Here is a 12,874-nt window from a genome sequence, read left to right as displayed (position 1 = left end):
GGCATGGGGAGAGCAAACACAACGTGAGAATGGAAGAGTATTAAAGGCAAAGGGAGGGAGGACACACGAGCCTTTATTGCTGTGTGTTGTTGCAGCTTCTGTATACATTATTAGGAATTGTGAACAGTGAGTAAACACAGGCAGACACAAGCAGATACTCACACTCAGACAGAAGCACAATTCACAAACAACTCAATCTTGGGCATACCTGTCTGCTGCTACTTCATCATTTGGCTGGCTTAGGAATAATAAACGAGTCCTGGCTTCTTCTGGTTTCACGTAGTAAAAGGGGAAAAATGCACCCAGCAGCAGGTCTCCATCAGCGTCAATACTGGAGTCCAATGGCTTATAGCAGTACTGCGCAGGGATGTCTTAGGAACTGCCCCAGCCATTCAGAAGCAGGCACAGAAACATCACAGGCAATGGCGTGGTATAGCAACCATTATATGGTTCAAGCCCCAAGCACATTCAGATAGTAGGAGAATCAAAGCTTGTTTTTTGTGTGCATTCTCAGCTGGTTCTGGAGAGACTAAAGCAGTATGCAGGGTACCCCATTTCGATCTCCAGTCCTGCTGTATGCCTTCTATTTGTAGATACTGTATGCGTGTCTGCAGAGCCACACAGGGACACAAGTCCAAAGGGAGATGCTTCAGAGGTTATCCCATCAGTGAGGCCATGGCCTCTTGTCCTTGTGATCAGAACTCAGGGGATCACCGTGCCCTGAGGCTGTGCGCCTGCCAGTGTCCATGATGAGCAAAAACACCTCTGAACAAACACCTGCTTTGGACTCTCCTAACTCCTCTAGAGCAACCAGAAGTATCAACTCTGAAGTTTTTATCCAGGAGAAAAAACTGTTATGTTCATTTTGGGAAGGTTGGAAGTTTTAGAGAGTTAGTGCTGGATTAACACACGCACACACACACACACACAATCAGAATCATTAACTCAAGTTACACTTTATCAAGATGATCACATATTGAAAATGGTGGGGCATCTGTGCAATCAATGGGGAGTGATGTAAACTCCATCAATGATTGAGTGTTAACTGTCTGCAAGAGGGCTTTTAATACTGGAGTCTTGGGCAAGCTTTTCCATATAAGCCTGTTTGCCACCTGATGGAGGACAATCCTAGCACTTCAGCTACTTCAGTCCAGCGGGCATGCACCTACCACTTTCCACTTTGCTTTTTGTGGGTCTCACAAGTGTAAGCCACAGGAATCATTTCAGATTTTGAAAAATGAAATGAAAGTCCAGTTTAATCGGGTCAAACTTTGCAAATGCATGCAATACATTGCTCAAATTTCATGCATTCTGGTTAAAGATAACATAATATTATAAGGCCCAGCAAGAAAAATAAGTGATTGATACATCATGGAAAATTTAAAAGGACATGACATTTTGTTTTCTTTCTCTTTAATTGACTCTTGTATGAGAATGCAATGTTCTTTTTTTTTTTTTTTTTTTACCATAAGGATCATGTTTGGCACAAAAACAAAATTTCAAATTTCACTTTGAATGTTATTTTTTAAAGGTTTATTTATTTTTATTGTAAAGGCAGGCATACAGAGAGGAGGAGACACAGATAGGAAGATCTTCTGTCGAAAGGCTCACTCTCCAAATGAGCACAATGGCTGGAGCTGAGCCAATCCAGAGCCAGGAGTCAGGAGCTCTTCCAGGTCACCCATGGGGGTGAAGTGTCCCAAGGATTTGGGCTGTGCTCAACTACTTTCCCAGGCCACTAGCAGGGAGCTGGATGGGAAGCATGGCCACTGGGATTAGAACCGGTGACCATATGGGATCCCGGGGTGTGAACAACGATGACTTTAACAACTACACTATCACACGCGGTCCTTTTAAAAACTTATTATTGTGCTGTTCTAAAGCGTGTCTGTTGGTCACCTGTGCATTATTCAGGACATAACTGCATTTCATTGCTGAAACAGCTATAATTTAAGTCCTCAGGTACTGAAAGACTCAGATTTTCCAAAATACATAATTAAATTTCTGAAACCTTTGCACACCCAATTGCTTTTCTAAGGATTGCATATAAGTAAGAATAAAATATCTGCCAAGTATTGTTTTGTGGGTAAAAATAGATACTACAAGATGAAGCACCCTTTAAGATTTTTTTTCTAACAGATACCTCATTGCTATTGTCTGGACTTGATATAATTTCCTCAACTAATTTAGCTCTTGCCCTTGCTTTCATGAAGAAGCTAACTATGTATTTGAACTATGACTTAGAAAGTGGAGAACTTAGAAAGTGGTTACTTGCATGACCTGAGGTCGTTGTGATTGTATAGTGTACAGAATTTACTTATGGGGTGATGGAAAATTGTTCTGTCCACAAAGAGGAAATTGCTGTCCATGCATTTGAACAAACTGTACCAAATCAGGAAGTGCACCATGGATGTGGCGGTACTTTCCTGCTACTCATTGTTCCAGCTGAAAACAGCTCTTCGTGGCTGTGAGATTTTCATATCAACCAATACAGCCCAGTGTCACTATGTTTAATCAAAGGAAGAAATCTTCAAGCAAAGGTAAAACCATGTATACTGCTGAGGAACATAAAATTTTGCAACCAGTGTCCTCTAGACATGGACAATGCATTCACTATGAAAAGAGAATGTTCTGGCAGAACTTGAAAAGGAGCAAGAAGAAGACCAAGTGACCCCTGAACTCAACCTGGGAGCGAAATCTCACTTAAACCATTGTGTCAGCTAAGAAATGAAAAACACTCAACAGGGGTGGTGTGTTGGAATGTAAAGCCTGAATGATTCAGATGTCTTAGCATTAACATTGACATTAACATTATTTGCGTAGGATACGTGAAAAGAGGAACATTCAGACTCTGCCATTGCCAGAAGAGCCATGCTAAAATAAAGGAACATGAATATTGTATCTTCATGCTGATCTGAGGTTTGGATAACACCATGATTGTTTTTACTCAGTTAAGACTTTCTCAGCCTGTACATTAACTCTGGGGGAAAGAGACATAGAATGTAAGTGACGAAACAGAGACATATCCCATTTTATGCTTCGCATCTCTCCATTCCAATGCCTGTGTCAGGACTGTGTCCAAAGCCAACAATAGGAGTCAAACCAGGCTGGGTGGCCGGAACCAGGATTTACGAGTGGTGCTCAGAGGTACAAGTTTGAGCCAGGACCAAACATGGATCCCATATATTCTGCTAGGGTATCTGTACTACCCACAAATAGTATATAGGAGGAAGGACCTAGTATTTTATACACCTAAATGCAGTTAAGTGTCATATTTGGTTTACAGACGCTGCAAGGATGACAGTGAATGTTTTGGAAAAAATATTTAGACACAATTAGAACTTGTTTTTTTCTTCAAGCTTTTCAAAGAATTCTTTTCAGGCTTTATCAGAATAATGTAGCACTTGGGGACAAAGATGCAGCACAGAAGACCCACACCAGAGGCCAAGATGGAGAAGACCTCCACAGCCACCATGACCTTCCCCTTGGTGCTGTGGTACACAGGCAGGAAGGTCACCCACACACTGCAGAACACCAGCATGCTGAATGTCAGGAACTTGGCTTCATTGAACGTGTCAGGCAGGTTCCTGGCAAGGAAAGCCACAGTGAAGGTCCCCAGGGCCAAGGAGCCCAGGAATCCCAGCACACAGTAGAAGGCAGTGATGGAGCCCTCGTTGCACAAGAGGATGATGTGTCCATGCTCAGAGTGTGCATCTGTGTCCACAAAGGGAGGTGATGTTGCCAGCCAGATGCCACAGAGAGTCAGTTGGATGAGGAAGCAGATGGGAATGACAGCCTTTGGGGCTCCTGACACCAGCAATCGTCTCATGGTCCTTCCAGGCTTCATGGCCTTGAAGGCCAAAACCACAGTGATGGTTTTGGCCAGCACAGCAGAAACAGCCAGTGTGAACATGAGAGCAAATGTGGTTTGTCTTAGGAGGCAGGTGGCTGTGTTGGGACGGCCAATGAAAAGGAAGGAGCAGAGGAAGCAGAGGAGGAGTGAGATGAGCAGGATGTAGCTGAGGTTGCGGTTATTGGCCTTGACGATGGGTGTGTCTTGGTGCTTCACAAAGACCCCCAGCACGATAACAGTGAGGAGAGCGAGGGCCAGAGCCATGCAGGCCAGAGCAGTACCCAGAAAACTTTCTAAAGCCAGGAAAGTCACCAGTTTAGGGAAACACTGTGTTCTCTCCCTGTTTGGGTACTCATCCTCTGAGCAATGGACACAATGCACTGCATCTGCAGGAAGAGAAAGAGTCAGGGTGTCTGTTGTGGTAATTCAGAATCATTCCCAGTTGTGAAAATGGATCAGCTCTACTATGCCCCTAAAATACAGATCAATTGTGATGTGTACTGGGCATACTAGAGCCAGTTTCTACCTTTCTAACCTAGGCAGAGTGCTCATCTGTTGATGGGAAGAAACACATTCAAAGAGATCTTAACTGACATGTGCTAAGGTGGGCTCATTTTGTGACACAAGAGGATCCCTTGCTCATGGGTTCTTCCAACCTTTACCTCATCCACTCCTTTAAGTCTGCCTCATGTCAAGTCCTGTGTTCTCATTTTGTATTGCCTAAGGACATCAACTTTAAAGCCTTCTCTCCCAGACAGAAGCAAGCCCAAATGCTTATGGCAACCTTACTAAAACCAATGCTCTCAATCCTCATATGGCAAATGACAGAACATGTGCGTCCTCATTTAACATCTTCATTCTCTTGGAAAACTTTTGATCATTTTTCTATGTGACGCTTTTTTTTTTAGTTTATTGAATAAACAAAATTTGCATTTGAATATAGATGTTTTAATGGTAGGAAATCTGGGTGTTTTGTGATTTTCATCAAGTTACTGATGGAGATATTCTATTTTTCAAGTTAAGGAATATCATTACTTTAAAAGAATTCATTATATACTCAAAGTACTGTTAAGTGTGTGATAATTCCCTAAAACATAGCTCTGATCCATCCTCATGTAAATGTAATATTCACACAAGCAGAAACTATTCCATATGTTTCTGAACTGGAATGTAAAACATGTTGTATTTAAGTTTCCATGTGCTATTGGAAAACTGGTGATTATGTCACTGACATTTTTTTAGTTAGAATGCAATTTATTTACCTACATCATTCATATGAGGACTCTTTTCTGGCGGGCATTTATACCATTCTGAATGAGTGCTAAGGCTGCCATACTCTAAGGAATGCCAGACAAATACAGAAGTGCCTACAATGAACCTAAAGAGATAGATTGCATGAGCAAATGTATACGTACATTCAAAACCATGGTGCAGTTTATCCACACACTGCCAGTAAATCTCTTTTGTTGTCTTTTTATGGAGAATGGATAAGGAAAGTAAAGCTATATCCATTGGAATTTCTACATATTTTACCTGTCTGATTGGACATTTCTCTCTCTGGACAGAACACACAGGTGTAGCAGCAGATGGGTCTTCCTTCCTGTGGCAAGATCCTGAATCCTGGACCACAGCTCTGGCTACACACAGACTGAGGAGTCTGAAGGGGAAAGAGAAAGAGTGGGCATTATCAACCATTCCAAAGCATGTCAGTGTATTCTCTCTCACAACATACATTTCACTTTCACTTGAAGGTCACAACTGAATCCTCTCCCCCTGTATTGGAGGTGTTCCCAATGCACCCATTGCAGGCATCACATCATGGCCATTGCTGCTTCCTTAAGCCTCTCCAAAGTACCAAAACAGAACCTAGTAGTACTGACCTCAAAATATTTTCAAGCAGCTCCATTCAGACGTACCAGGAGGTATCATACATCCAAAGAGAATCATACCTCCTTGAAGGCAACAGGCCATTCTATCAGGTCTGCATGGATCAACAGCCCCTGCTCATATGAACTAGTGGAGTAAAACTCTCCAATTTTCACCAGCAAGCTCAGTCCAGCAGGAAAATTCACAACATTCTGGATATCATAACGTGCCACGCCACGCCTTGGGTCAGCCAAGGATACATCATCTCCAGCACTGTTTCTGAACTGGAGTTTCCTCAGAACTGGGTGGAGCTGGAGGACAGGCAGAATTGGAGACAGGGAGAGTATCCAAGTTAGTTATGGTAGGGCACTGGTGCTTAACAAGATTTCTTTGTTGTGCTCAATTTCCAGATTCTCTTATGGGAAAGGGCATGGCTTTTCTCTGCATGCTCAAACATTTCCTGAGTTTAGATAAACTGAACTCTTGTAGCTCACTTGTAAGTAAAAACCCTTTGTACTTATGCAGGTAAGTGGGCTTAATAGCTCACAGTCCATATCCTATCATTTCAAGAAACGGTATGCAATTCATTTCTATCCTCTCAAAAGTGTCTGATTTCAACATGGACTATAGGTAAAGTTACTGCTGTCATATTGGGTCAACATTTGCAACAAAATGTAGTGAACTGGAGACCTCTAGCTGCTGTAAATACAACAGCCCAAAACAGACAAATATCATGTTTCCCTAATCTTTAGAAATTGATTTTCAGTGAATATAAACTATGAAGATGATACTCCAGTAATATATTGATCCACTGTGCATACCGTGTAAATGACATTACCCTACTTCTCCATAATCAGAACATTATCTGAAATCCCATACTTTGTGATACTAATGTAAAAATTTCAGAAAAAATCACATATATGGATATATGGAATATCTATATATGATGTATCAATGACAATATATACCTGCCAGGGAAGAATCACTGGCTGGGCAGCTTCTCCCAGAGATCCCAGCTCCATTTTCTCCATAAGAATTGTGTGAGTAACATGGGCCACAGCATACACTGCATTGTAGACTAAATAGCTGGAGTCAGAGAGGGTCATCAGGTCAATGTGTGCTGGAAGAAACCCCAAGGATGCATTTGGTGAGCAGTTTCCAATGCGTCCACAAAATGACCCTGCTGGTGAGCAGTCCAGATGCAAGAGCCATAATTTACTGAAGTAAAAGTCCTCTGGGAAGAGAGAAGGCTCCACTGTCTTGAGAAAATCTTTGAGGCCATGGATCTCCTCCCTGTGGGGGAAAAATGAGAAGCCTCCATGCAAAGAGTGCAGTATGTGGTCTGTCTCATACACAACGATGTCCCACTTGGATGCCATCACCCAAACCTTCCCCATGGTTAGAAAGAATTCCACTGAAATGTCCACGTTAATGAGGGCCCTTACATCACCATAGAGGATGTGCACATTTGCAGTCGAAGCTTGGATCCTACTCATGAAAGTCAGATCACTCTCTTGATACAGCCTCTTGGTGACAGGGAGCTTCACTGTCAAGGCCACACAGACTCCTCTCTTCAGCATCTCTGCTTGAATGTCCTGCAGGAATTGCTCTCCTTTCATGTCATCAGACACAAAGAGTGCCACCCATGTCCAGCCAAAATGCAGCAGCAAGGTCATCATTGCAATGCTCAGGGAACTGTCACTGCTGGCCATCTGATAGAGGGATGGTAACTGCTTCTTATCATTTAGCATGGGATCAAAAGGACCAAAGGTCAGCTGAAAGCACAGAAAATCAAGATCAACCTCTGTCTGAATTGGGTATACATCCGGATTTGAATGAAAACAATTATCCCAGGGTGGACTTGAGCCATTCAATATTTAATGGAGAGGAAGTGTACAGTAGAAATGAAACATCCTACTGTCCTGGTCACAAAGAAGAACATATATGGGTGCCCATTTCTTCAGGTCAATACATACAATTTCCATTCATAGCTTTAAAGAAGATACATCCATTCTGTTTCCTCTTTGTGACCTGTTCTGAGACCAAGACCATGGTCTTTCCCATCTCCTAGTGGATTGTCGTTGGTGGTGCAGAGTAGTCACTGTTGGAATTGACTCTGAATCAGACAGAAATCTCTACTGTGTTAATACCTGATATTTGGAGCTCACTGCTTACTGCTGGGAATTAATGCTACCATTCATAGATATTCATTCACCCTGTCTGGACAGGGACAGAGCAATTTTGCAATGCAAATTTTCTTCTAATAGCAAGGTAACCTATGTCTGACAGACACATGTCTTGATTCTTGCTCATGTTTGGGTCCTTGGTGACATCTTTCTGAGATGCTAGGTAGTTCTGGGGAGGCAGTAATGTTGACTTAACTAATTGTATCATGATGTTCACTGGCATGTGTTCCTGGCTCTACACATCTGTCATGCATGTGTGTAAACCACAAGATGGGTGCTCTTTGTTTGCCTCTCTCCTTCTAAAACAAAGATGGGAAGGAGTACACATCTGAAACATGGGTGGGTATGTGGCATGGTCTCTGGAAATGCTGAGAATATCTGCCCTTGTACTCAAGAATACTTACCTACTTCAATATAGTCTCAACACTCCCATGGACTTGTGTGTTAACCTGCTGATTTTCATGCAAATATTCCGTGTCAGAGCACCCATTCCAATCCAGGCTAATCAGCTTTTGACCCAATTTCCTGCTAATATGTCCTTAAATGTAGTCATGTATGACTGAAGAACTAGGACCTTTCTTGCCACATTGGACAACTCAAGTGACACATGCCACATGGCTGTGCCTGGGTCAGACCTAACCACTGTGGGACTGTGGGCATTGAACCAGTGGATCAAAGACCCCTATATGCATTTTCTTATTATCTCTCCCTTTGGAGTTCCAACTAGACTTATAAATGTGTCTTTTAAAATATGACTTCACACCTTCAGAATCAATGTTTTCCAAGACACAAGCAGAAGTCAAAGTCTATATCCCCAGCTGTAATAATTTTGGGGTGACCCCTAAGACAATGTTCTTCAACAAGATACTTCAGCATGATGGGCACATCATTTAGAAACCATCAGGTGTCAACATGAAACAGCATAGTTACCAGCAATTGGAAGTATCATAAGGGGAAACTAGGCAGCAAATTAAGCAGAATCTCAATATTCACTGCTCTTTCCCCTATCTCATTCTGCTTGCACTAGGATTAATCACATGTCCCCCAAAATGCATGAATCCTTCCACAACATGGTCAGATGTGCACACTGGGCCATCTTCATTGCAAATGGGTTAGAAAGATTCAAACATCTCTCTTCAGATTCAAAACCCACTGACCTGTGGGGTTTTGTAGAGTTCCAGAAGGGTTCCAAATTCAATGGACAGTGCTGAAGCGGTTCCAACAATGGTGGCCAGCTGCACTCCTTGTGTCTGGCAGATGTAGTTAGGTAAATTCCCAGTGTTCCCAGTCAACCAGTATAGGAGGCTCCATAAGGTGAACTGCTCACCGGGAAAGGCATTGTACCACTGGAATCCCAGGGTCAAGTTGGGGAGCAGGTGAGGATCCTTGTTGATCTCCTGGATGGCAAAGTAAAAAGCCAACACATATTGGTAGTTCTTCCACAGCCACCTAAACATGAACCAACATCAGAGAGAAAGATCACACCATGGAATTCAGAGCAATAATACAGTCTAGCCCTGAAGCAGCAACAGACAGACTCAGGTGCCATTCCATACCTGCCTCAGCTCTGGCACATGGAGCAGCTGAGACGAAGGTTCCCAGAGCTCCAGAGCATGTCAGAGTGGCCTTTGGACCCTCTGAAGGAAGTGGTTCCAGCAGGTATAACAGTTCACCAATTCTCCAGGTAAGCCTCAATATGTTCAAACCTGGGGACACAGGCAAGCGCAAGCCTTTCTGTTGTCAGTGATCTCTAGGGTCACTTGAAAACCACCTGACTCATTGGCACTCTAAAATCACAGGACACATGCCTCTGCAAGCAGCTGCACCTGATGTGTTTACCACTGGTCTTGCTGCAATCCTCCACCTTAAAGTTTCACTTGAACAGATCAATTGTTATACTTCTTGAGAAGGGTCATTTGATTTACAAACAGTTGGGTACATCATGAAGAATCTTCACTTAGTTTGATTTATTTAATTTTCTGTTCTGAATTTTCATTTCTCATTGCATAATTACTCTTACATGCTTCCTTCTTTTCCCAAATATTTTTTAAAAGTTTTTGCTTAATATAAAAAAAAACTATTTTAAGTTTTCATAGATACAATTCTAAGATGATGATCATATTCCTTCTTTCCCTCAATCTGCCCTATTCTCTCTTCCTTTAATGTTTGATATATTATATTTTCAATCTACTTTATAATCACAGCATATATCTTAGGTGAAAATATGACTTCTTTGAACGTAAGAACGGCTTTCATAGTTGATGTTCCTAAGAGAACAGACGGTCTGTTTTCTCACTATGGATTCTTGGCTCTAGTTTCCTGAAATGTCTGTTTGATTTGTCTAATTTATGAAACATGTTCCATCATTTGAATGCTAATGGATGTCTGCATGCCAATAATTTGTAGGAACATAATATGTTCATACAACCTGTCTTTTAGTTGCACATAAAATTATGTTTCAGTTGCACTGAAAATTATGGGGTTTCTTTTCTTCAGTTTTGCTTGATTAGGAGTTTTTCATGTCTGCTTTCCACACTTAGAGTTTCACAGATCTCTAATTGACAGTGTTTTGCTTTTAATGAAAGAGCATTTCAAGATCCTGTCATGCAGGATTTTAAGTTTATATATTTGCAATTTAAAACATCATCATATCCTCTAGGTAAATGGTAGTATTCTATACACACTTAAACATATTAGCTTTTCAGATTCTCTACAGGATTTCCTGAAGATAAAAATCAATCTGGCCAGGAAATTCTGCCCATCTATAGTTTCAACTTAATTAATAGAGTAATAAATCTAACTTATTGAAACAATATTTCCTTTTCATCATGTGGTCCTACTAATTTAGATTATTTATTTTGATGGGCGTACTTCTTGTTCCCAGGGTTATTTTTAGCTCTTGCTGCCAGCTGGAGGCTCACTACCTTCACTCTTTTTCTAAAGGCTAAGTTGTCAGAGGTTAATTTGTGCACCTGCAGAGTCATTCTTTGAGTCAACCACCATTTTGATCACAGAAGCACACATAGATCAGAAGATATTTGAGAAAAACACACCAAATATTGCTGCAAACTGAACATAGAGAAAGCACGTAAGCTCTCACTCTGAGTCACTTCACCCCAAGTGTTCATCACAGACAAGAACAGGAGAGCCATAGGCACATTGGTTGTCCCATGGCAAGGGGAGAGAAGGAGGGGTATAGAGACACTGAAAAAGAGTATGGGGATTTGGGGAAGGATTAGGAAAATCTACAGGTTAATCAGCAATGATTTGGTAGGTATTAAAGAATCTTGATTAAAGACTATCTCATTACTCAGTACTCAGTACTTCACTCCAATTACCTCAATCTGAGAGCTATGTGAAACTTATGAAATTAACTTCATCACCAGGTTGTTGCAGTCACACAAACTAAATATCAAATCTAGTGCCCAACATGGATTCAATCAGTGTGGTTTATACACGAGGTCCAGAACTTGGAGGGAAGTACACTAACTGCACTGGAGTCCAACTCCTGGACAATTTACCAATCAGGGTCCATATGGCCTAGGTGAGATTGAGGCACCTGCCATTCTGGGGTGTGACAGCACATGATGGTTATTAGATCTGCACAAGCAAGTTAGCCAGACACGTTTATAACTGAGGTGCAAAGGCAGAGAGCAGTCTTATCTTTGTGTGGCATGGCCTGGAGAATGTCACACAGAGATCATGAGCAAGACAGGTCCTCACTTACTCCCACATGGCACAGCTGAGAGAGGAGACTCCATCACCCTCACAAGAGAGGAAGACTCAAGCAGACAGTGAGAAAGGACAGCAAGAATGTGAAGCCACAGGCTAGGAAAGATTACAGGTTACACAGTGAAAGGTAGTTTCACAGACAACCAACTCGTCCCTCAGTTGCCCCACATACCACTTCCTCACATGTATGGCAATGATCTGAGATGAAATGCAGGGAGTCCTAAGACATTAGCAATGGCAGGCACGCTGCAATGGAAAAAGTGATTTCTGACATCACTGCCTTCTTAGCAATACAGAGAAGCATCCTGCACTGTGGCTACCAGCAAGGATGCAGGCACAGACTTGCTGGTCCCAATGTCCTCATTATGCATTGACACAGAATCTCAGTTCTAGAAATACAGGCTGCACAGATGTGTTAAACCAAGGATTAATGCAGCTATTATGTCATTATTAGAAAAGAATCTTCAGGGTCATAGTAAACCCTCAGGGAAACTGAACCTCTTTATTTCTATTACTTCTAGCATTTGAAACCTTCATCTTGAAGCATTCCATATTTTATACAAGGATAAACCCATTCTGGGTTGATGGTACAAATCAAGAAACACACAGCTCCACCACAGGCCACATAACCACACTCTTGTTAGCAGTAACAGGCATCTGACACCTTAATAACTACCGTTGATCACATAACATCATCTCAGCGTCTCAGGACATCCAAGTGCCCTTTCCATGCGTGCTGGCAGCACAGGATGTGAGGTCCCAGCACTCTAACTCTGAGATTCCCAGCATTGCATCTGGGACATCTAACCAATGCAGCAGACTCAGAAATGGTGATGTCACTCCATTGTCCACACAGGACTAATAGGCAAATATAAAATAAGTACAAAAGGGATGGAAGGAACAAATGTGGATAGAACCTGAGCCTTCCTTGGTAAACATTACTGTCACAGCTACATTATTCACCATTGCCAGAAAGGATTGTCACATACACTTCCTCACAGTCACAACCACATTTAAGAAGACCATGAACTTACCAAGACCGAGAAGAGTAAGAAAGTGTGAGCTGGATACTGCTGCTGTTTCTTCCTGTGTAGTAAAGGGGGAAAAAGCCACCCAACATCAGGTCCCCATGTCTGTTCACACTTGGCTTACGGTATGTGAAGCAATCAGTATCTGTCATACCCTGTGATACATGTAGCACAGGCACGAGCAGGAAGATGATGCTCACAGACCACAT

At 42.1% G+C, this 12,874-nt stretch overlaps 1 protein-coding gene across 1 annotated transcript; it reads right to left on the bottom strand.

The window, feature by feature from the left end:
• Positions 1 to 3,280: 3,280 nt before the first annotated feature.
• LOC101517538 (vomeronasal type-2 receptor 116-like) lies at positions 3,281 to 12,874 on the bottom strand. Its single transcript, XM_058671877.1, is given in 6 exon segments — positions 3,281 to 4,239; positions 5,387 to 5,510; positions 5,803 to 6,030; positions 6,688 to 7,494; positions 9,063 to 9,354; positions 12,672 to 12,874. Coding segments are annotated over 6 exon segments (2,613 nt in total).

The sequence above is a fragment of the Ochotona princeps genome, chromosome 13 (assembly GCF_030435755.1).
Source record: "Ochotona princeps isolate mOchPri1 chromosome 13, mOchPri1.hap1, whole genome shotgun sequence".
NCBI classification, from domain to species: Eukaryota; Metazoa; Chordata; class Mammalia; order Lagomorpha; family Ochotonidae; genus Ochotona; species Ochotona princeps.
Note: the sequence above shows the minus strand (reverse complement) of the source record. Positions and strands in the feature narration are given on the sequence as shown.